This window comes from Oryx dammah, unplaced genomic scaffold (genome assembly GCF_014754425.2).
Source record: "Oryx dammah isolate SB20612 unplaced genomic scaffold, SCBI_Odam_1.1 HiC_scaffold_23, whole genome shotgun sequence".
In the NCBI taxonomy this organism is placed as follows: Eukaryota; Metazoa; Chordata; class Mammalia; order Artiodactyla; family Bovidae; genus Oryx; species Oryx dammah.
The window spans coordinates 30071661-30097851 of NW_024070207.1; the positions used below are offsets into that span (position 1 = coordinate 30071661).

At 37.7% G+C, this 26191-nt stretch overlaps 1 protein-coding gene across 1 annotated transcript; it reads right to left on the reverse strand.

Moving 5' to 3' along the window:
• Positions 1-14564: 14564 nt before the first annotated feature.
• Positions 14565-15154, reverse strand: LOC120881489 (60S ribosomal protein L23a-like). The gene has a single exon (XM_040265204.1). It carries the CDS (start codon positions 15122-15124, stop codon positions 14618-14620), a length of 507 nt encoding a protein of 168 aa, XP_040121138.1. The 5' UTR covers positions 15125-15154; the 3' UTR covers positions 14565-14617.
• Positions 15155-26191: the final 11037 nt, after the last annotated feature.

Here is a 26191-nt window from a genome sequence, read left to right on the forward strand (position 1 = left end):
TGCTTTCTGCCATATCATCTGCATACCTGAGGCTGTTGATATTTCTCCTGGCAATCTTGATTCCAGCCTGTGATTCATCCAGCCCAGCATACTGCATGAGATATTCGGCAAAGAAGTTAAAGGAGCGGGGTGACAATACACAACCTTGACGTACTCCTTTTCCAATTTGAACCAATCTGTTGTTCCATGTCCAGTTCTGTTGCTTCTTGACTTGCATACAGATTTCCCAGGAGGCAGGTATTGCTGTCTGGTATTCCCATCTCTTTAAAAATTTTCTGCAGTTTGTTATGATCCACACAGTCAAAGACTTTAGCATAGTCAATGATGAAGCAGATGATTTTCTGGAATTCCCTTGTTTTTCCTATGATCCAAAGGATGAAGGGAATTTGACCTCTGGTTCCTCTGCCTTTTCTAAATTTTCTGCCTTTTCTAAATTCCAGCTAGTACATCTGGAAATTCTCAGTTCACATACTGCTGAAGACTAGCTTGAAGGATCTTGAGCATTACTTTGCTAGCATGTGAATGTGTGCAACTGTACGGTAGTTTGAACATCCTTTGACAGTGCCCTTCTTTGGGATTGGGATGAAAACTGACCTTTCCATTCCAATCTAAAAGAAAGAATTAGGAAGAATTTATGATACAATTTGGGCTTTGGTTGGGTGATACTGTGGAGGGTCAAAGGAACAAAGGCTTTGCTTTGTGTTGAGTACTGTTACGAAGTTGGGACAAATCTATGACCGGGCATCTTAATAAATTTTATCTATAGTGAGGGTATACTAGAGTAAGAATAAAGCTGCAATTGCTTAAGAAATAGCAGTCACTCACACTGGTTTATTTAGAACATGTAAGTTTTGTATAGAAGGTTAAAACCTGTATATTTTATATTCAAAATGAAGAGTAATTGAGGATTTAAATAAAGAATGGTATGTCCAGATTTTCATTTAAGAAAGATAGTGCTTAGTTTAAACATTCTTTTGCATAGCCTTTCTTTGGCATTGGAATGAAAACTGACCTTTTCCAGTCCTGTGGCCACTGCTGAGTTTTCTAAATTTGCTGGCATATTGAGTGCAGTACGTTCATAGCATCGTCTTTCAGGATTTGAAACAGCTCAACTGGAATTCCATCACCTCCACTAGCTTTGTTTGTAGTGATGCTTTCTAAGGCCCACTTGACTTCACATTCCAAGATGTCTGGCTCTAGGTGAGTGATCACATCATCATGATTATCTGGGTCATGAAGATCTTTTTTCTACAGTTCTTCCTTGTATTCTTGCCACCTCTTCTTAATATCTTCTGCTTCTGTTAGGTCCATACCATTTCTGTCCTTTATTGAGCCCATCTTTGCATGAAATGTTCCCTTGGTATCTCTAATTTTCTTGAAGAGATCTCTAGTCTTTCCCATTCTGTTGTTTTCCTCTATTTCTTTGCACTGATCACTGAAGAAGGCTTTCTTATCTCTCCTTGCTATTCTTTGGAACTCTGCATTCAGATGCCTATATCTTTCCTTTTCTCCTTGGCTTTTCGCCTCTCTTCTTTTCACAGCTATTTGTAAGTCCTCCCCAGACAACCATTTGCTGTTTTGCATTTCTTTTCCATGGGGATGGTCTTGATCCCTGTCTCCTGTACAATGTCACAAACCTCTGTCCATAATTCATCAGGCACTCTATCTATCAGATCTAGACCCTTAAATCTATTTCTCGCTTCCACTGTATAATCATAAGGGATTTGACTTAGGTCATACCTGAATGGTCTAGTGGTTTTCCCTACTTTCTTCAATTTAAGTCTGAATTTGGTAATAAGGAGTTCATGATCTGAGCCACAGTCAGCTCCTGGTCTTGTTTTTGTTGACTGTATAGAGCTTCTCCATCTTTGGCTGCAAAGAATATAATCAATCTGATTTCTGTGTTGACCATCTGGTGATGTTCATGTGTAGAGTCTTCTCTTGTGTTGTTGGAAGAGGGTGTTTGCTATGACCAGTGTGTTTTCTTGGCAAAACTCTATTAGTCTTTGCCCTGCTTCATTCCGCAGTCCAAGGCCAAATTTGCCTGTTATTCCAGATGTTTCTTGACTTCCTACTTTTGCATTCCAGTCCCGTATAATGAAAAGGACATCTTTTTTGGGTGTTAGTTCTAAAAGGTCTTGTAGGTCTTCATAAAACCGTTCAACTTCAGTTTCTTCAGTGTTACTGGTTGGGGCATAGACTTGGATAACTGTGATATTGAATGATTTGCCTGTGAAAGTGCTGCACTCAATATGCCAACAAATTTGGAAAACTCAGCAGTGGCCACAGGACTGGAAAAGGTCAGTTTTCATTCCAATCCCAAAGAAAGGCAATGCAAAAGAATGCTCAAACTACCGCACAATTGCACTCATCTCACATGCTAGTAAAGTAATGCTCAAAATTCTCCAAGCCAGGCTTCAGCAGTACGTGAACCGTGAACTCCCTGATGTTCAAGCTGGTTTTATAAAAGGCAGAGGAACCAGAGATCAAATTGCCAACATCTGCTGGATCATGGAAAAAGCAAGAGAGTTCCAGAAAAACATCTACTTCTGCTTTATTGACTATGCCAAAGCCTTTGACTGTGTGGATCACAATCAACTGTGGATAATTCTGAAAGAGATGGGAATACCAGACCACCTAACCTGCCTATTGAGAAATCTGTATGCAGGTCAGGAAGCAATAGTTAGAACTGGACATGGAACAACAGACTGGTTCCAAATAGGAAAAGGAGTACGTCAAGGCTGTATATTGTCACCCTGCTTATTTAACTTCTATGCAGAGTACATCATGAGAAATGCTGGACTGGAAGAAACACAAGCTGGAATCAAGATTGCCAGGAGAAATATCAATAACCTCAGATATGCAGATGACACCACCCTTATGGCAGAAAGTGAAGAGGAGCTAAAAAGCCTCTTGATGAAAGTGAAAGAGGAGAGTGAAAAAGTTGGCTTAAAGCTCAACATTCAGAAAACGAAGATCGTGGCATCTGGTCCCATCACTTCATGGGAAATAAATGGGGAAACAGTAGAAATGGTGTCAGACTTTATTTTTAGTGGCTCCAAAATCATTGCAGATGGTGACTGCTGCCATAAAATTAAAAGACGCTTACTCCTTGGAAGAAAAGTTATGACCAACCTAGATAGTATATTCAAAAGCAGAGACATTACTTTGCTGACTAAGGTCCGTCTAGTCAAGGCTATGTTTTTTCCTGTGGTTATGTATGGATGTGAGAGTTGGACTGTGAAGAAGGCTGAGCGCCGAAGAATTGATGCTTTTGAACTGTGGTGTTGGAGAAGACTCTTGAGAGTCCCTTGGACTGCTAGGAGATCCAACCAGTCCATTCTGAAGGAGATCAACCCTGGGATTTCTTTGGAAGGAATGATGCTGAAGCTGAAACTCCAGTACTTTGGCTACCTCATGCGAAGAGTTGACTCATTGGAAAAGACTCTGATGCTGGGAGGGATTGGGGGCAGGAGGAGAAGGGGACGACAAAGGATGAGATGGCTGGATGGCATCACGGACTCAATGGACGTGAGTCTGAGTGAACTCCGGGAGTTGGTGATGGACAGGGAGGCCTGGCGTGCTGCGATTCATGGGGTCACAAAGAGTCAGACACGACTGAGTGACTGAACTGAACTGAACTGAATGCTTAGTTGCTCAGTCGTGCCTGACTCTTTGTGATGCCATGGACTGTAACCTGCCAGGATTCTCTGTTCATAGGGATTCTCCAGGCAAGAATACTGGAGTGTGTTGCATTCTCTCCTTCAGAGGATCTTCCCAACCCAGGGGTCAAACCCAGGTATCCCACAGTGCAGGCAGAGTCTTTACCATCTGAGCCACCAGGGAAGGCCAAGAATACTGGAGTGGGTAGCCTGTCCCTTCTCCAGAAGAACTTCCCAACCCAGGAATCAAACTGAGGTCTCCTGCATTGCAGGCAGGTTCTTTACCAGCTGAGAGAGGGGATAAATAATAGATACAACAACAAATTAGCAGATAGCCATATTAATTCAGAATTTGAGGCTCACATTGACCATAAAGATGTAAAGATACAGATCTGAGAATGATTTGAGAGGTAGAATCTACTTGATTTGATCAAGAGGTAGAAATACTTGATTTCTAACTGTGTATTAGTCATGGAGAGAGGAAAGTCATGGAAAACTCTAAGATTTCTGAACCATTACCTAAAATGAGCATATGATCAAAGGTGCAGGGTTTTTGAAGGAGAGTGGATGGGTAGGGGGGATGGAGAAGTTGAGTTAGTTAGAAGTTGAGCATAATTCATGTTTTAGAAGACATCCAAATGGAGATATCTAGATAGAAATTGAAATGTGAGATTCAAGCTATAAATAAGCGAATAAGTAAATTGATAAATAAATTAAAGGTTTGCCCTGGAGGTAATATTTCAAAATCATTTCATTGTATAATGTAATGGTTAGTTTAATGTGTGCATTTGGCTGGGCTATAGGATTCTTAGATATTTGAACAAATGTCATTCTGAATGTGTGAAGGTGTTTTGGGATAAGAAAGAAAGTGAAAGTACTAGTCACTCAGTCATATGTGACTTCTTGTGACCCCATGGATTGTACGGACTGTAGCCTGCCAGGCTCCTCTGTCTATGGAATTCTCCAAGCAAGAATACTGGAGCAGTTTGCCATTCCCTTCTCCAGGGGGATCTTCCTGACCCAGGGATCAAACCCAGGTCTCCTGAATTATAGTCCAGTTTTTTACTGTCTGAGCCACCACGGAAGTCCCAGAGAGTTAATCTTTGGGACGAGATTAATGTTCAAATCAGTGGACTTTGAGTAAAGGAGATTGCCCTACATAATGTGGGTCAGTCACATGCAACCAACTGAAGACTTAAGTAGAACAAAAAGACCTCCTCTGGGCAAGAGACAATCTCCAGCAGATTGCCTTTAGATCTCATCTGCAACATTGGCTCTTACTGGTTGTATGGCAGATGGCCTTCAGACTGGAACTGAAGCATCAGATTTCTTGGGGCTCCAACCTGCTGGCCCATCCTGCAGATTTGGACTTGTCAGTCTCCTTAATCATGTGAGCCAATTCCTTATAATAAATTTCTTCATTTATATATATATACATACATCCTGTTAGTTCTGCTTCTCTAGAGGACCCTGACTAATGCATATTACACACACACACACACACACACACACACACACACGCTGGTTTGCCATCATATAGGGAGAAAATATAAAATAACCAAGAAAATTAAAAATATTTGGAGGTTGAATGGAGCAAGAAGAGGGATGGAAACAGATTGAGAAAGGGTATTAAGAAATACAGGAAGGGAAGTAGCCAAAAATAGTGTCCAAGAAGAGCTGACAAGAGCTAACAGCTCCTGTCAGAAGTGAATGGTGAACAGGGTCAAGTGCTGCAAGGTAGTACAGGAAGATAAGGATTAAAAAGTGCCCGTGTGGATTCTGTAAAGATGAGGTAGAAGTTAGATCAGTCAGAGCATCATCCTGTCTTTTATGAGATGCTGTGACAGCAGAATATGAGAATAATACCTTACATTTGCAGAGTACTTCATCATCTACACAGCCCCTTCACACATTTATTTATTTGATTTAATCTTCATAACAACACACTGTGAGAGAAAAAGGTATAGTTATTCTCATTTTAAATTTGAGGAACTGAAAACTTAACCTGCTCAAAGGTTTAACATTTAACTGTCAAAACTGGTATTAAAAAAAATCTAGACCTGCTAATTCGTAGTGTAATTCAATTACACTATACCACAAGGATCTTCTACCAAGCTATATAAAATTCTAGAGAACCTTGATGCAGACTAGCAAGAAACTTGGTTATCCTTTACATCAACATCAGAAGTTAGATTTCCCAAGCATTCCTGGTTTTAGTAAGCCATTATGGAGTTTCATTCTTTAAACCATTATGAGGCATCCTCACTTTTTTGTTCTCTACTACCTTGTAAGTTAATTGCATTCCATATATTGATTACTATTTTTCATCTAGTCACACTCTCTTTTAAAATAATAGCTAATATTTGCATAGTAATTATCATATTCTGAATACTCTTCCAAATATCTTGCATATATTAAATCATTTAATACTCACAATAAACTTATGAGTTAAGTATTATTATTACCCTGATTTTGTAAAGAAGAAAACAGAGATGCTGCTTATTTAAATAACTTGATTAAGGTAATACTGCTAAGAAGTGGTGAGACTGGGATTCAAGCTTATTCCTTTTCAGTATTTGTTGTTGTTGTTCAGTTGCTCAGTCCTATCTGACTCTTTGCAACCTTGTAGACTGCAGCACACCAGGCTTCCTTGTCTTTCATTTCCTAGAGCTTGCTCAAACTCATTTCCATTGAGTCGGTGATGTCATCCAACCACTTTGTCCTCTGTCGTCCCCTTCTCCTCCTGCCTGAAGTCTTTCCCAGCATCAGGGTTATTTCTAATGAGTCAGTTCTTCACATCAGGTGGTCAAAGTACTGGAGCTTCAGCTTTAGCATCAGTCCTTCCAATGAATATTCAGGGTTGATTTCCTTTAGGACTGACTGGTTTTATTTCCTTGCAGTCCAAGGGACTTTCCAGAGTCTTCTCCAACATCACAGTTCAAAAGCATCAATCCTTTGGCACTCAGCCTTCTTTATGGTCCAACTCTCACATCCATACACGACTACTGGAAAAACCATAGCTTTCACTATATGGATCTTTGTCAGCAAAGTAATGTCTCTACTTTTTAATATGCTATCTAGCTTTGTCATGAGACGGCAATGGCAACCCACTCCAGTACTCTTGCCTGGAAAATCCCAGGGACGGCGGAGTCTGGTGGGTTGCCATCTATGGGTTCGCACAGAGTCAGACATGACTGACGCGACTTAGCAGCAGCAGCAGCAGCTTTGTCATAGTTTTTCTTCCAAGGACCAAGCATCTTTTAATTCCATGGCTACAGTCACCATCTGATCCATGTGATTATGGAGCCCAAGAAAATAAAATTTGTCACTGTTTCCATTGTTTCCCCATCTATTTGTCATGAAGTGATGGGACTGGATTCCATGATCTCAGTTTTTGAATGTTGAGTTTTAAGTCAGCTTTTTCACTCTCCTCTTTCATATTCATCAAAGAGGCTCTTTAGTTTCTCTTTGCTTTCTGCCATAAGGGTGTTGTCATCTGCATATCTGAGGTTATCGATCTTTCTCCTGGAAATCTTGATTCCAGCTTGTGTTTATCCACCTAGCATTTTGCCTGATATACTCTGCATAGAATTTAAATAAACAAGGTGACAATATACAGCCTTGATGTACTCCTTTCCCAATTTGGAACCAGTCCATTGTTCCGTGCCTAGTTGTAACTGTTGCTTCTTGACCTGAATACAGGTTTTTCAGGAGGCAGGTACGGTGTTATTGTCTTCTAACTTCAATGAGGCCCATTAACTCTGACATTCTAATATAGGGTTAACAAGTTCATATATATTCAACTTGTCCCCTTATTATCTTACAGACTTAGATTTCAGCCTCTGAGTTTAAAGATGAAATTTTAGTTATCTTAGTCTGTACTCATGTGACAGCCCCTCTAGTTATCCTTGTTTGGCCCTCTCTCCATCTCTTCTAGGTTTTTTCTTATGCTTTTCGGCATGCTATTCGACACTTTAGCCTCTTTCTTCAAATGTGGTACCTGAATCCCAAGTAAGTTTTTATAAGTTATAGAGTCTTGTGTTTTTATACAGACTAAAGATAGAAGTATCAAATGCTCTTAGCAATGTTGTCATAAAATTATATTATTACCATGTTTATCTTTTAGACTGTGAGTAAAAATTTTTCATTTCTAAAGTCAGTAGGTTTATGTAAGTCTATTTCATCTGTTTTAAAAATAAGTAGTATGACAAGAGCAATGTGCTTATCCAGCTTCTGAAAGGATAATACTCTTGATCTTTGCCTCTTCTCTGCCCAAAATAAAGATGGAAATATAGTATTTTCATCAATCTTCCTTCCAGAATGTTAAAGTTATTAATTCGCTTAACCCATAGAACTAGTAATTAGAGCTGTAGAAAAGACTATCCTGGACTGTACAGTTTAAGTAGTTTACATAGACACAAGGTGGATAGGTTTTTGAAACCTCTAGCTGCTTAAAGCACATCTTCTACTCTGTCATTAATTGACTGGCATTCTTTTGACTACTCTACAGTAACAGAGAAAACTTCATTATACATTTCAATGACATTTTATTTTATTTTATTTTTTTTGTTTGTTTTTTTTTTTTTTAATTTATTTATTTATTTTTAATTTTTACTTTACAATTCTGTATTGGTTTTGGCATAGATTGACATGAATCCACCACAGGTGTACATGTCAATGACATTTTAGATAGAATGAATACTGGAGAGACAGTAGATTGCCTGAACTAGAAGAGAGAAGATAAGTAGATTTACAATCTTTTTTTTTTTTTTGCAACTCTACAAAACACAAACAGAATTATATAGCCAATCATTAAAACTCCTTTATTTTATTACATAGGCCTAGATCAAGATAACTCCTTTTTAACAGAATAGTGATGATGTTGCAGTGTTTCTCAAACCAGTTCTCTTCCTAATGTTTCATTAGCTTTTTAAACTTCTTGCTTTGATCCAGAGTACTTTTTCTTTATTTCATTTGTAAAGCAAGTAAATGTAATAAGCTCCCTTTTGGAAAATCAGCCTGGCTTAAATCATGCATTCTTTATACAATGTTAAGAGGAGAATGGTTAACATTTGTAGCCTCATGACTTGCAAATGAAAGAAAATAATAACGCTTAGCAAGACATTAGAAGAACACATTCACCATGAATCATACTGCCCTTGAAGGTCCAGCTTAAAAAAGCAGAGAAATAGATTTGACACCACTTGGACTTGCAGCTCGGACATGCTGCATTAAACTGTTCAAAATTAATTTAATCTGAGCAAGGAGAATAATAGCCTCTCAGTTCAAGGCTTCTGATAGCAGTAATTTGCACTCGAAAGTACTTCCAAAGGGAAAGAATAAATGAAGGGCGACTCTCCAAAACTGAGTGAGCAAATGTATTCACTAAAATGAAAGCCTCTTGATCACCCTATAAAGATCATGCAAAAAAAAAAAAAAGACACATTCTATATCACTCTCTTGGGTAGGGATTTTCTCTTGCAACTCTTTAGTTGCTCTGCTTTGGGGATAGACTTATCCTTTTTTGAACTATTGATGGCTCTGGAGGAAGTGTCTAGCTTCAGATGCTACATTAATTCAGTGACCCAAAATCAGTTTGACAAAAGATCATGCAGTTGTGGGCTTTGGGCCAATATTCTCCTTTATGCACTTGGGGAAGGCATTCTTTGGTGAGTAAGCAAACAAGAGTCATAGCAAGTATTTAGGGTTTGAGACCATTTATGCCACTTTCTTTGGTGTAGAAAATGGCAACCCACTGCAGTATTATTACCTGGGAAATCCCATGGACAGAGGAGCCTGGTGGGCTACAGTCCACGGGGTCGCAAAGAGCTGGACCTGACTGAGCACACATGCCACTTTCTTAAAGTCACAAAACTACTCTCACCAAAGCCAGGTGCCAAGGAGCTGAGCAAGGGAAGGACATGTACCTAAAAAATGTGTTCACACTAAAAGGCCTGATTCATCTAACCAATCAATGGAGTAACTCAGTGGGGGCAAATTGGTATACGGTCTAATTTGAGGAGAAACACTAGGGTCTCCTTGCTCAAAATTTTCTCTTTCATTGACTTATCACAGAGTCAAAATTTCTACCCATGTGTCACTCCCCTGGGGATAATTAATGCCTTCAGAACTAACTAACATTTATTTACTGTATTAAAAATCATCTAGCACTTTCCAGAAATCTGAGAAATTGGAACACCACACAGGCATTGAGAAAATTAGCTTCAATGGTTTAGACAGGTGAGTCCCTAGGGAAGTAGATGGAAGAGGACTCTTGATAAATGCTTCTTATTTATAACTAGTAAAAAAAAATAAACACAGACAAAAATAGTGATGCTAAGTACTCAAATAACTGCATGCACAGAAAGACAAGACTAACTTCATTTTTGACGATTTTTTTCTCCTTGATGTTAATCAAGTAGTTTTCTGCATACACTAGGGGAAATTATTTTTCCCTTGATTTAAGATCTAATGATGGTAAGAAAGAACATGCAAGGAAATACAAAGAATGAATTTTTCCAAATAGCATGAGAATAAGTAATATATTAGTATTCAAGTTTTATTTCCACTTCCTTAGTTGCTTTTCTTTTGCAAATTTAGAGGAAGGAAAACGAAAAGGTCTTTTAAAATTATCTGGTAACACTTAATTTCTCCTGAATAATTTACCTGCCAGTAGTTATTTGTTCTATAATAATTCAAAGAATGCAGGTTATGCCAAAGGCCCTTAAAAAAAAGAAAAAAAAAAGAACATCTCTAGAATATGTTAAAGGTTTAAAATAGATTGAGGACTTTCAGGACATTAGACAACATACTCAGTTCCTGTTGATCGCTGTTGCCAATTAAAGTGTCATCCTACTTCTACCCCTCATACAAACAAACAAAACAAGAATGAATATCATTTTAAAGTTGCACACAGTGTGTTATATACTTTTCTGGTCTTTAATGAACACAAATGAAATTTCTTCCCACAGTTGTATCATTTTTCATGAGTTAGATTGATATGATCAGATTAGTAATTTAAAAACATTTTTAGTTAACAGAAAATTTCAGAAATGGCTTAAATTCTGTTAATCTCTTTATTTAGCCAGTTTCTTCTTTTCACTTCAGAAGAAACAAAGAATTCCACATATTACTATTTGAAAGTGGGCCTGTGAACCATTTATACCAGAATCACTTGTGGTATTAAGAGAATATGAATTCAGGCTCCATCCATGAGACTCCCATCATAATCAATTGATTAAGTTTTTTTTTTTCATTCTGAAGTTTGAGAACCACTGTTTTCCATATTTCAGACCAACTATCCAATGCAGGATAGGTTTATAGCCTCTGTTTTAAAATTCCAGTGAAATGGAACTTATGAGGTCACACACAACATTCATTATTAAACAGCCTTAATAGAAAGTTTTCCTTGTACTAAGTCAAAATAGATCATGAAACTTCTACTTGTTGGTTTTAGCTCTTCCCTCTGCAACCACACAAAATAAATGTAATCCATTTTCAACATGACAGTTGTTCAAATATTTGGAGACAAGTACTATATTCCCTCTGTTTTCTATCCTGTCCTAAATATCTTCGATCTCCACAACCATTCCTTCTCTGATCCATTTCCATATGCTTTACCACTCTTGTTGCCAACCTTAGATACGTTCCAGTTTTCAGTGTTAGTCTTAAAATATGATACCTAGAGCTGAACATAATATAGATGTGATTTGACCTTTAATTTTAATTAAATTTTAAAATTTAATTTTAATTTAATATTTAATAATAATTTAAATTTTAATTTTAATGTGATTTTACTTTAATTTTTTTCACTTATATTTGTGAATGTTTTTTTCATGCATTTTATATTTTTATTTGGTTTTTGTTTATGAATTCATACCATTTACCCTTTATCTATTCATCAGTATAAAGTGTTGTGACATTATTTTTTCTGTGACGTATTTAGAACACTAGATATTAATAAAATACCATAAACGTGCAAGTTTCTGTGTCCATGTGTGGTTTGTTTTTACATTTACATGTCACTAAAGCAGAATATTGTGGTTATAATGAACAAAAACTTCTAGGTCTTTGTCATGTAGAAGGCTATGAAACCAGTCCTGCTTCATACTCCATGAATACAGTTGACATTCTCATCTAAGTCCAGGACTTAAATTTATTTCCTTTACATGGATTATATTAACAGTGAAACATCATTGAAGCATATTGATTTTTTGCTTATCAAACATAATTTGGTAATATCCATTTCAACCAACTTTTGCTAATCTGTTAATTTTGAGAAATCTTATTTCTTATGCCTTCATTCAAGTCACCAACCCAAATATTGAAATTCAAGACAATGTTTATAATCCTGTTATTAAGCCCCTAATGATCTCCCACAAGGCTAATTTAAATCCATTAATTAAAACTTTAATTTTTTTCACTTATATTTGTGAATAAGTTTTTTTTATGCATTTGGTATTTTTATTTGGTTTTTGGTTAAGAATTCATACCATTTACCCTTTATCTATTCATCAGTTGCTGGACATTTGAATTGTTTCTAAATTTTGACTCTTATGAATAATGCTTCTATGGACATTTCTGTAGAAGTTTTTGCATGGACATGTTTTCACTTTCCTTGAGTATACATCCAGGTGTGGAATTTGTAGGTCAGATCTTAACCCTATCTTTAATCATTTGATTAATTGTCAGATTGTTTTTAAACGTGGCTGCATGATTTTATATTAGCACCAGCAGTATATAAGGGTTCTAATTTCTCCATATGGTCAGACACTCTTGCTGTTATCTGTTTCTTTTCTTATAGCCATTCTAGTGGATAAGTGGTATTTCATTGTGATCTTTACTTCCATTTCCCTCATATATAATGATGTTGAGTCTAGTTTCATAAGTGTATTGTCTATCTTCTTTGAAGAAATATTTATTCAGATAATTTGCCCATTTCTTGAAGTTTTTTGTCTTTTTATTAAGTTGTAAGAGTTCTTTATATAATATGGATTATAAGTAGGTTCATTATCAGATATCTGATTGACAAATATTTTCACTCATTCTACAGATTGGCCATGAACTTTCTTGATGATGTCCAATGACATGCACTTTTTAAAAATTTTGATGTTGTCCAATTAATCTATTTTTTCCTTTGCTATTATACTGTTGGTGTGTGCTTAGTTGCTCAGTTGTGTCCAGCTCTTTTCATATCTTTATAAAAACACTGCATAATCTAAGGGCATACAGATTCACACCTATGTCTTCTACTAAGAATCTTATACCTTTAGCTCTTATATTTACATCTTTAATTTTTATATGAGTTAGGCATTCAGTTTTATTTTTAATTTATTTTTTAATTGAAGGGTAATTCCTTTACAGAATTTTGTTGTTTTCTGTCAGTTTTATTTTTATGCATGCAGATTACCGGTTGCTCCAATGCCATTTGTTGAAAACACTATTCTTTCTGTTTTGAATTATCCTTGGTGAAAATCATTGACCATAGATAAATGGGTTTATTTCTATACTGTCTATTCTAGTCAGCTGATATCTATGTTTGTCCTTATGCCAGTACCACACTGTCTTGATTATTGCAGCTTTGTAGTAACTTTTGAAATCAGTAAATGTGAATCCATCAACTTTGTTGTCTGTTTTCAAGATCATTTGGCTGTTGTGAATTCCTTGAGTTCCCATGTGAATATGAGGGTCAGCTTGTCAGATTCTGTAGCAGAGGCAATTGTGATTCTGATAAGGATTGCACTGAATCTGTAGATCAATTTAGGGAGTATTGCCATCCTAACAATGTTAAGTATTCCAATCCATGAACATAGGATATCTTTCAATTTATTTAGATCTTTAATTTTGTCAATAATGCTTCATAGTTTCCAGGTCTATGTCTTACACTTCTTTTTTTAACTTTAATTCTTTATATACCTTGCAAATGCAACTGTTTTGTCAGTTTTAATTTTGGTTTGTTTTTTACTCTATAGGAACACAATTGATTTTTCTATATTAATCATGAATCTTGAAACCTTGCTAAAATTCTGTATTAGTTCTAATTGTTTTTAAATGATTCCTAAGGATTATCTATGTACAAAGTCAGGTCATTTTCAAGTAAAGATTTTTTTAAAATTTATTTCCAATATGAAATTCTATTTCCCTATTTTCCATGACTAGGACCTCAAGTACACTTTCAAATAGAAGTGGTAAAAGTGTATATCCTTGTCTTGTTTTTGATACTAGTGGGTAAGCATTCAATCTTTCACCATTACATCTGATATTATCTGTGGATTTTTCATAGGAACTCATTAAAAATTAAGGAAGTTTCCTATGATTCCTTGTTTATTCAGTGTCTTCATGATGAAATGGTGTTAAATTTTGCCAAAAGCATTTTCTGCATCTGTTGAGATGATCATGTGTTTTTTGTCCCTTCTTCTATTAATGTTGTTGTCTACAGTCATTAAGTCATGTCCAACTCTTTGTGACCCCATGCACTACAGCACACCAGGCTTCCCTGTCCTTCACTATCTCCTAGAGTTTGCTCAAACTCATGGTCGTTGAATCAGTGATGCCATCCAACTATCTCATCCTCTGTCACTCCATTCTCCCCATGCCCTTAATCTTTCCCAGCATTGGGGTCTTTTCCAGTGAGTCAGCTTTTCCATTCAGGTGGCCGAAGTATTGGAGCTTGAGCTTCAGCATCAGTCCTTCCATGAATATTTAGGGTTGATTTCCTTTAGGATTGACTGGTTTGATCTCCTTGCTGTCCAAAGAATTCTCAAGAGTCTTCCCAGTACAATTCAAAAGCATCAGTTCTTCAGTGTTCATCCTTCTCTAATTCTCATATCTATACATGACTACTGGAAAAACCATAGCTTTGACTTGTATGGACGTTTGTGGAAAACTGATGTCTTTGCCTTTTTTTTTTTAATAGTGAAAACTTTTATATTTGGAATTAGTCAGCTGGACTCAGTTTAGATCATCCCAATTTTATTGGCAACATCCAAAGCATCATAGTCAGGAGCCAGTTGAACATATGTCTTCTTCTTTCCATCAGGCTTGATCATGGTATTGACCTTAGCCATGTCAATGTCATAGAGCTTCTTCATAGCCTGTTTAATTTGGTGGTTGTTGACCTTGACAGCCACAATGAATACCAATGTGTTGTTATCTCCTATTTTATCCATGGCTGACTTGGTGATGAGGGGGAATTTGATGATGGCATAGTGGTCAAGTTTGTTTCTCCTAGGGGTGTTCATTTGAGAATATTGGGGCTGCCTCCTGAGCCACAGTGTTTTGGGCCACCAAAAGGTGGGTGACATATGGATATATATATATTTTTTCTTTTGGTGACTGTGGACACCTTTCAACACTGCTTTCTTGGCCTTCAAAGTCTTCACTTTGGCTTCAGCTTTACGAGGGGCTGGGGTTTCCTTCTTCACCTTCAGTGTCATCTTCATAAAAAGGCACGCCATCTTCATGGAAAGGCTCTGCTTTTTAATGCCATTGCCAAAAGCTTGTCATAACTTCTCTTCGAAGGAGCAAGCATCTTTTAATTTTGTGGCTGCAGTCAATGTCCACAGTGCATTTGGAGCCCAAGAAAATAAAGTCTGTCTCTTTTTCCAATTTTTCCTCAATTATCTGCCATGAAGTGATGGGACCAGATGCCATGATCTTAGATTTTGCTTTCTTTTGTTTTTAATTAATTAATTTATTTCAATTGGAGGCTAATTACTTTACAATATTGTTCTGGTTTTTGCCATACATTGACATGAATCAGCCATGGTGTACATGTGTTCCACATCCTGAACCCCTCTCCCACCTCCCACCCCATCCAATCCCTCAGGGTCATCCCAGTGCCCCAGCCCTGAGCACCCTGTCTCATGCATTGAATCTGGACTGGTGATGTATTTCACATATGATAATATACATGTTTCAATGCTATTCTCTCAAATCATCCCACCCTCACATTCTCCCACAGAGTCCGAAAGACTGTTCTATACATCTGTGTCATTTTGCTGTCTCGCATATACGGTCATTGTTGCCATCTTTCTAAATTTCATATATATGCATTAATATACTGTATTGGTGTTTTTCTTTCTGACTTACTTCACTCTGTATAATAGGCTCCAGTTTCATCTACCTCATTAGAACTGATTCAAATGCATTCTTTTTAATATCTGAGTAATATTCCATTGTGTATATGTACCACAGCTTTCTTATCCATTCATCTGCCTATCGACATCTAGGTTGTTTCCATGTCCTGACTATTGTAAACAGTGCTGCAATTAACAATGGGTTACATGTGTCTCTTTCAATTTTGGTTTCTTTGGTGTGTATGCCCAGCAGTGGGATTGCTGGGTTGTATGGCAGTTCTATTTCCAGATCTTTAAGGAATCTCCACACTGTTCTGCATAGGGACTGTACTAGTTTGCATTCCCACCAACAGTATAAGAGAGTTCCCTTTTCTCCCCAACCTCTCCAGCATTTATTGTTTGTAGACTTTTGGATAGCAGCCATTCTGACCGACATGAGATGGTACCTCATTGTGGTTTTGATTTGAATTTCTTTGATGAGTGATGTTGAGCATCTTTTCATGGGTTTGTTAGCCATCTGTATGTCTTCTTTGGGGAAATGTCTGTGTAGTTCTTTGGCCCATGTTTTGATTGTGTCGTTTATTATTCTGGAATTGAGCTGCAGGAGTTGCTTGTATATTTTGGAAATTAATTCTTTGTCAGTTGCTTCAGTTGCTATTATTTTTTCCCATTCTGAAGGCTGTCTTTTCACCTTGCTTATAGTTTCCTTCACTGTGCAAAAGCTTTTAAGTTTAATTAGGCCTCATTTGTTTATTTTTGCTTTTATTTCCATTACCCTGGGAGGTGGGTCATAGAGGATCCTACTGTGATTTATGTCAGAGAGTGTTTTGCCTATGTTTTCCTCTAGGAGTTTTATAGTTTCTGGACTTACATTTAGATCTTTAATCCATTTTGAGTTTATTTTTGTGTATGGTGTTAGAAAGTGTTCTAGTTTCATTCTTTACAAGTAGTTGACCAGTTTTCCCAGCACCACTTGTTAAAGAGATTGTTTTTTCTCCACTGTATATTCTTGCCTCCTTTGTCAAAGATAAGGTGTCTATATGTGTGTGGATTTATCTCTGGGCTTTCTATTTTGTTCCATTAATCTATATTTCTGTCTTTGTGCCAGTACCATACTGTCTTGATGACTATAGCTTTGTAGTATACCCTGAAGTCAGGCAGGTTGATTCCTCCAGTTCCATTCTTCTTTCTCAAGATTGCTTTGGCTATTCAAGGTTTTTTGTATTTCCATAAAAATTGTGAAATTATTTCTTCTACTTCTCTGAAAAATACTGTTGGTAGTTTGATATTGATAGGGATTGCATTGAATCTATGGATTGCTTTGGGTAGTATACTTATCTTCACTATATTGATTCTTCCAATCCATAAACGTGATATATTTCTCCATCTATTAGTGTCCTCTTTGATTTTTTTCACCAGTGTTTTGTAGTTTTCTATATATAGGTCTCTTGTTTCTTTAGGTAAATTTATTCTTAAGTATTTTATTCTTTTCGTTGCAATGGTGAATGGAATTTTTCCCTTAATTTCTCTTTCTGTTTTCTCATTGTTAGTGTGTAAGAATGCAGGGGATTTTTCTGTGTTAATTTTATATCCTGAAACTTAATATATTTATTGATTAGCTCTAGTAATTTTCTGGTGGAGCCTTTAGGGTTTTCTATGTAGAGGATCATGCCATCTGCAAACAGTGAGAGTTTTGCTTCTTCTTTTTCAAGCTGGATTCCTTTAATTTCTTTTTCTTTTCTGATTGCTGTGGCTAAAACTTCCAAAACTATGTTGAATAGTAGTGACAAGAGTGGGCACCCTTGTCTTGTTCCTGACTTTAGGGGAAATTCTTTCAATTTTTCACCATTGAGGATAATGTTTGCTGTGAGTTTATCATACATGGCTTTTATTATGTTGAGGTATGTTCCTTCTATGGCTACTTTCTGGAGGGTTTTTTTTTATCATAAATTGATGTTGAATTTTGTCAAAGGCTTTCTCTGCATCTATTGAGATAAGCATTAGGTTTTTACCTTTCAATTTGTTAATGTGGTGTACCACATTGATTGATTTGTGAATATTAAAGAATCCTTGCATCCCTGGGATAAAGCCCACTTGGTCATGATGTATGATCATTTTAATATGTTGTTGGATTCTGTTTGCTAGAATTTTGTTAAGGATTTTTGCATCTATGTTCATCAGTGATGTTGGCCTGTAATTTTCTTTTTTGGTGGCATCTTTGTCTTGTTTTGGTATTAGTGTGATGGTGGCCTCATAGAATGAGTTTGGAAGTTTATCTTCCTTTGCAATTTCCTGGAAGTTTGAGTAAGATAGGTGTTAGCTCTTCTCTAAATTTTTGGTAGAATTCAGCTGTGAAGCCATCTGGTCCTGGGCTTTTGTTTGTTGGAAGATTTCTGATTACAGTTTCAATTTCGTGCTTGTGATGGGTCTGTTAAGATTTTCTATTTCTTCTTGGTTCAGTTTTGGAAAGTTATACTTTTCTAGGAAATTGTCCCATTTCTTCCAGTTGTCCATTTTATTGGCATATAGTTGCTGATAGTAGTCTCTTCTGATCCTTTGTATATCTGTGTTATCTGTTGTGATCTCTACATTTTGATTTCTAATTTTGTTGATTTGACTCTTCTCCCTTTTTTTCTCGGTGAGTCTGGCTAATGGTTTATCTATTTTATTTATCTTTCCAAAGAACCAGCTTTTAGCTTTGTTGATTTTTGCTATGGTTTCCTTTGTTTCTTTTTCATTTATTTCTGCCTTAATTTTTTATGATTCTTTCCTTATACTAACCTGAGGTTCTTCATTTCTTCTTTTTCTTGTTGCTTTAGGTATATAGTTATGTTATTTATTTGATTTTTCTCTTGTTTCTTGAGGTAAGCTTATATTGCTATGAACCTTCCCCTTAGCACTGCTTTAACTGAATCCCATATGTTTTGGGTTGTTTTGTTTTCATTGTCATTTGTTTCTATGCATATTTTGATTTCTTTTTTTTTAATTTCTTCTGTGATTTGTTGGTTATTCAGAAGCATGTTTTTGGCCTCCATATGTTGGTATTTTTAATAGCTTTTTTCCCCCCTATAATTGACATCTAATCTTACTGCATTGTGATCAGAAAAGATGCATGGAATGATTTCAATTTTTTTTTTAATTTACCAAGGCTAGATTTATGGCCCAGGATGTTATCTATCCTGGAGAACGTTCCATGTGCACTTGAGAAAAAGGTGAAATTCATTGTTTGGGGGTGAAATGTCCTATAGATACCAATTAGGTCTAACTGGTCCATTGTATCATTTAAAGCTAGTGTTTCCTTGCTAATTTTCAGTTTAGTTGTTTTATCCATAGGTATGAGTGGGGTATTAAAGTCTCCCACTATTATTGGGTTATTGTTAATTTCCCCTTTCGTACTTGTTAACATTTGCCTTAAATATTGCTGTGCTCCTTTGTTGGGTGCATATATATTCATAATTGTTATATCTTCTTCTTGGATTGATCCTTTGATCATTATGTGGTATCCTTCTTTATCTCTTTTCACAGCCTTTATTTCAAAGTCTATTTTACCTGATATGAGTATTGCTACTCCTGCTTCTTTTGGTCTCCATTTGTTTGAAATATTTTTTTTCCAGCCCTTCACTTTCAGTCTGTATGTGTCCCTTGTTTTGATATGGGTCTCTTGTAGACAGCATATATAGGGGTGTTGTTTCTGTATCCCTTCAGCCAGTCTTTGTCTTTTAGTTGGGGCATTCAACCCATTTACATTTAAGGTAATTATTTATAAGTATGATCCCATCGCCATTTACTTTGTTGTTTTGGGTTTGAGTTTATACACCTTTTCTGTGTTTCCTGTCTAGAGAAAATCCTTTAGCATTTGTTGGAGAGCTGGTTTTGTGGTGCTGAATTCTCTCAGCTTTTGCTTGTCTGTAAACTTTTGATTTCTCCTTATATTTGAATGAGATCCTTGCTGGGTACAGTAATCTGGGTTGTTGGGTTTTCTCTTTCATCCCTTTAAGTATGTCCTGCCATTCCCTTCTGGTCTGAAGAGCTTCTATTGAAAGAGCAGCTGTTATCCTTATTGGAATCCCCTTGTGTGTTATTTGTTGTTTTTCCCTTGCTGCTTTTAATATTTGTTTTTTCGTGTTTGATCTTTGTTAATTTGATTAATATGTGTCTTCGGGTGTTTCACCTTGGGTTTATCCTGTTTGGTACTCCCTGGGTTTCTTGGACTTGAGTGACTATTTCCCTCCCCATTTTAGGAACGTTTTCAACTATTATCTCCTCAAGTATTTTGTCATGGCCTTTCTTTTTGTCTTCTTCTAGGACTCCTATGATTTGAATGCTGGTGTGTTTGACGTTCTCCCAGAAGTCTCTGACGTTGTCCTCATTTAATTCTCTCTTTTTTTTTTCTTTTTTCCTCTCTGCTTCATTTATTTCCAGCATTCTATCTTCCACCTCACTTATCCTATCTTCTGCCTCCTTATTCTACTGTTGGTTCCCTCCAGAGTGTTTTTGATCTCAGTTATTGCATTTTTTAAAATTGATTGACTCTTTTATTTCTTCTATGTCCTTGTTAAACAATTCTTGCATTTTATCAATCCTTGTCTCCAGACTATTTATCTGTAACTCCATTTTGTTTTCAAGATTGGATCATTTTTACTATCATTATTCTGAATTCTTTCTCAGGTGGACTCCCTAGCTCCTCCTCTTTTGTTTGGTTTGGTGGGCATTTAGATGTTCCTTTACCTACTGAATATTTCTCTCCTTTTCATCTTGTTTAGACTGCTGTATTTGGGGTGGCCTTTCTATATGCTGGAAGTTTGTGGTTCCTCTTTATTGTGGAGGTTCCTCCCTGTGTGTGGGGTTGGACAAGTGGCTTGTCAAGGTTTCCTGGTTAGGGAAGCTTGTGTCAGTGTTCTGGTGGGTGGAGCTGTATCTCTTCTCTCTGGAGTGCAATCAAGTGTCCAGCAGTGAGTTTTGAGGTGTCTATGGGATTGGTGTGACTTTTGGCCACCTGTATTTTAATGCTCAGGATTATGTTCCTGTGTTGTTGGAGAGTTAGCTTGGTTTGTCTTGCTTTGAAACTTGTTGACTCTTGAGTGGAGCTTGGTTTCAGTGTAGGTATGGAGGCTTTTGGATGAGCTCTTGTCAATTAATGTTCCCTGGAGTCAGGAGTTTTCTGGTGTTCCCAAGTTTTGGATTTAAGCCTCCTGCCTCTGGCTTTCAATCTTATTCTTACAGCAGCCTCATGACTTCTCCATCCATACAGCCCCAATGATAAAATATCTAGGTTAATGGTGAAAAGATTCTCCACAGTGAGGGACACCCAGAGAGTTTCACAGAGTTACATGAAGAAGAGAAGAGGAAGCAGGGAGATAGAGGTGACCAGGAGGAGAAGAAGGGGAGTCAAAAGGAGAGAGACAGATCCAGCCAGTAATCAGTTACCTAAGTGTTCTCCACAGCCTAGAACACCCAAAGAGATTCACAGAGTTGGGTAGAGAAAAGAAGGGGGAGGGAGGAGATAGAGGTGACCTGGGGGAGAAAAAGGAGTGTCAAAAGGGGAGAGAGCATCCAAGCCAGTAATCACACTCCTAAGTAAAAATATATACTGAAGATTGGATTCTTAAAGGTACAAAATTGATAACAAATACCAAAAAGCAAAGATTAAAAATCTATAGTAGACATTGGACTCTCAAAAATACAATATTAAAAAAATCACAAAACTTATTAAAAATATGAAGGATGCTTTAAAAATAGGGTCTTTTTGCAAGGTAATAGTAGGTTATAAAAATGAAAAATTAAAGGAGTAATAAAGAACTTAAATTTTTTTTAATTAAAAATGATAATAGTAAAATATATCTAGGAATTTGTCTGGAGCTGTTGAGGGCACTGAGGGGTCGGTTCAGTTTCAGATAGTTCCTTGTTCCAGCTTATACTTCTCAAGGTCTATATGCTCCTTCCAATGTAGTCGGTGGTAACTACAGGGTTTTAATCTGTTGCACCTGTCACTTCCAAAGCAGTTCTCTCTTCTTTGTTTATTTAGTCTTCCTCTGTTTGCAAGTCTCTTCAGTGTCTAATTCCACCCTGACAGAAGGGGGTGAAGGTGGTCACTTATTTAGGCTCACTTGTTCAGTCGTGCTGTGGGGAGGGAGGAACACTGCTAACAAATATCACTGGCATGTGTGGGGAGTGCTCGCAGTATCTGGGCCACACTGGGTTTGCCCCCGCTCATGACAAGTGTGCTTTCCCAGTCTGCACTGCTCAGGCTCCAGGTTTCTCTGCAGGAGAACTGTCCAAAGTGGCCCCTGGGTCCCATGCACTTTCCCGGTCTAAGCTGCTCAGGTTCAGGTTCTCAGGTACTCCACAAAGGCACAGACTCAATTAGGCCTACATCTTGTGCCCTTCCCAGGTCCAAGCTGCTCAGGTGACCAGATGCTTGGTGAGCGCACTTTCCCATGTGGGCAGTGCATCTTACCCCCTCCCTGGTCCCAGCCTCTTGGTTTCCTGGGTGCGCAGCAAGAGCACCATCTCAGGCATGACATGTGTCTCCTCTGGGGAGCTGATCTCTCACTGAGACCCTTCTGGCAGATGTCAACTGTTCAGGATCCCAAGAAGACTTGGTTAGCAACTGGGTGCCTGCTTACAGTTTGGTGGAGGATGCCATCTCTGGGACCAAGATTGCCCCTCACCTTCTGGCTCTGGCTGTCACCTGCCTACTTCTCTGCCTCCGGTGGGGAGAGGGGTCAGTCCACAGTCAACTAGCTCTCCTTTGATATTTGCTCAATCCTTTGTTCTGTGAGTGGGCCAGGCTGTGCCTTAGAGCTTTTCATGAGGAAGTTCTCTCTCTCTCTCTCTCTATCCCACAGTTTGGGTGGCTACTTCACATTACCTCCCTCAGGTTGTCTTCAGGGCATTCAGTCCTGGTCCTTACCATGCAGCCCGTGCCTCATTGTTCAGCTCCCACTCACTGCTGGTGGACATGAGTGTCTGGGCTACTTCTCTGCTGGGAGTTGCAATTAGGCACATAATTTCCGTGTGTGTGTGTGTGTGTGTGTGTGTGTGTGTGTGTTTTCCTCCTGGTTATGTTGCTCTCTGAGATTCCAAAACTCCCCACTGGCCCACTGGTGAGAGGGATTCCTGGTGTTTGGAAGCTTCTCCTCTTTCATGACTCCCTCCCTGGTACTGGTCTCTGTCCCTAACTCTTTTGTCTCTCATTTTATCTTTTATATTTTTTCCTACCTCCTTTGGAAGAGAATGGGCTGCCTTTTTGGGTGCCTGGTGTCCTCTACTGGCATTCAGAAACTGTTTTGTGAAATTTGTTCAGCATTCAAATGATCTTTCGATGAATTTGTTGGGGAGAAAGTGGTCTCCCTGGCCTATTCCTCTACCATCTTAGGAGCGCCTCTGATCTTAGATTTTGAATGTGGAGTTTTAAGCCAGTGTTTTCACTCTCCTCTCACACTCATCAAGTGGCTCTTTAGTTCCTCTTTGCTTTCTGCTGTTACAGTGGTGTTATCTGCATATCTGAGGTTGTTGATATTTCTCTCAGCAATCTTGATTCCAGCTTGTGCTTCATCCAGCCCAACGTTTTACATGATTTACTCTGCATATTTTCACCCTCCTTATTTAACTTATAGGCAGAGTACATCATGCAAAATGCCAGGCTGGATGAAGCACAAGCTGGAATCAAGATTGCCGGGAGAAATATCAATAACCTCAGATATGCAGATGACAGCACCCTTATGGCAGAAAGCAAAGAACTAAAGAGCTTCTTGATGAAAGTGAAAGAGGAGAGTGAAAAAGTTGGCTTAAAACTCAACATTCAGAAAACTAAGATCATGGCATTCAGTCCCATTATTTCATGACAAATAGATGGGGGAAACAATGGAAACAGTGAAAGACTTTATTTTCTTGGGCTCCAAAATCACTGCAGATGGTGACTGCATCCACAAAATTAAAAGATGCTTGCTCCTTGGAAGAAAAGCTATGACCAACCTAGACAGTATAATTAAAAAGCAGACATTATTTTGCTGACAAAGTTCTGTCTAGCCAAACTATGGGTTTTCCAGTAGTCATGGATGTATGTGAGAGTTGCACTATAAAGAAAGTTGAGCACCAAAGAACTGATGCTTTTGAACTGTGGTGTTGGAGAAGACTCTTGAGAGTCCCTTGGATAGCAAGGAGATCCAACCAGTCGATCCTAAAGGAAATCAGTCCTGAGACTCATTGGAAAAAACCCTGATGTTGGGAAAGATTGAAGGCAGCAGAAAAAGGGGATGACAGAGGATGAGATGGTTGGATGGCATCACCAACTCTGTGGACATGAGTTTGAGTAGGTTCCAGGAGTTGGTGATGGACAGGGAAGCCTAACATGCTGTAGTCCACGGGGTTGCAAAGAGTCAGACATGACTGAGCAACTGAACTGAACTGAACTCTGCGAAGAAGTTAAATATGCAAGGTAACAGTATACAACCTTGACATACTCCTTTCCCATTTTTGAACCAGTCCATTCTTCCATGTCTGGTCCTAACTGTTGCTTCTTGACCTGCATACAGATTTCTCAAGAGACAGGTAAGGTGGCCTGGTATTCCCATCCCTTTAATTTTCCAGTTTGTTGTGATCCACTCAGTGAAAGGCTTTAGCATTGTCAATGGAACAGAAGTAGATGTTTTTCTGGAATTCCCTTGCTTCTCTATGATCCAATAGATGTTGGCAATTTGATCTCTGATTCCTCTGCCTTTTCTAAATCCAGTTTGTACACGTAGAAGTTCTCTCTTTTTCTTAATTTTAATTGGAGGCTAATTACTTTACAATATTGTGGTGGTTTTTGCCATACATTTACATGAATCAACCATGGGTGTACATGTGTTCCCCCTCCTGACCCTCCCTCCCTATCCCATCCCTTAGGGTCATCCCAGTGCACGAGCCCTGAGCACCCTGCCTCATGCATTGAACCTGGACCGGTGATCTATTTCACATATGATAATATACATGTTTCAGTGCTATTCTCTCAAATCATCCCACCCTCGCCTTCTCCCACAGAGTCCAACAGTCTGTTCTTTACATCTGTGTCTCTTTTGCTGTCTAGCATTTGGATCATTGTTACCATCTTTCTAAATTCCATATATATGTGTTAATATTTCATGTACAGCTGAAGCCTAGCTTGAAGAATTTTGGGCATTACCTTGCTATCATGTGAAATGAGCACAATTGTACAGTAGTGTGGACATACTTTGGCATTGTAATGAGTTACAATTATTGATTTTTTGGTGGTTAAATTAACCCTGTTTTTCTGATACAAATCCCACTTGGTCATGGTTTGTAATCATTTTCATATATTGCTAGATTTTATTTGCTTGTACATTGTTGAAGGGTTTTCTGTCTATATTCATAGGATACATTGGTTTCTGATATCATTTTTTTATTTGATATTTTTATCTGATTTTGTTATCATAGTAATCCTGGTATCACAGAATGAGTTTAGGTGTTCCCTCCTCTTCCATTTTTGGACAACTTTGTGAAAAGCTAGTATTAATTTTTTTTCAGTGTTTGGTATAATTCAAAAGTAAAGCTATCAGAGAATACCCATAACACATATGATGGTGCACTTAAAGATGTCCTACATATCTCTGAATTTCTGTTGATTTTCCTTCGTTCTAGTGTCTCTTTAGATTGCATAATCTCTACCAACATATCCATTTTCAAGTTTGCTTATCATTTCTTATGCCAGTTCATGTACACTGTTGAGATTCTCTAATAATTTTTTTTTCGTTTTGGTTACTGTAATTTTTACTCCAGTGTTTCTTTCTTTAAAAATAATTTCTGCCACTTTAGTGATATTCTTTGATAAAGCATTGTCTTTATATAACCTTAGTTCCTTAAGAATGGTTTTCTTTAGCTCTTTTAACATATTTATAATGGATAATTTGAAGTCTTTGTTAAATCAGGCATCTGGCTCTCTCAAAATCAATTTCCATTGCCTGCTTCTTTTTACTGTGCATCAGTAATATATTCCTTTTTCTTCAAACATGTCATAAGTTTTTGTTCAAAACTGGACAATTTCAGTACAGCAACTTAGGCTGCTGATTCCCCTTATTGCTCTCCAAGTCTTGTTTGTAATATTATTTGCTTGTTTTTTTACTTTTTGAGTTGGCTAGGCTATTTTATTAGAGTCTATTTGCCCTGCAATATTAATCCATTTATGTTGCTCCTTAGCAGCTACAACCTTACGAAATCTATACAGTCATTCTGGGACTATCATGATTTTAACAGGGCTTGACTTGATGGTATATTCCCCTAATCTCTCTGTTAAACTGCCTGCTTCCTTTTGTATATCACTCAGCCCTTCCACCACACTAATTCCTGAGTGATTATCATTGTTTAATCATTCAATTGTGTCCAACCCTAATCTGACCCCATGGACTATAGACCGCCAGGCTCCTCTGTCCATGGGATTTCCCAGGCAAGACT

What these genes read in the sequence shown, in the direction of transcription:
- LOC120881489 (XM_040265204.1), bottom strand. Translation starts at nt 15,124, where the DNA reads ATGAAGATGGCGTGCCTTTTTATGAAGATGACACTGAAGGTGAAGAAG.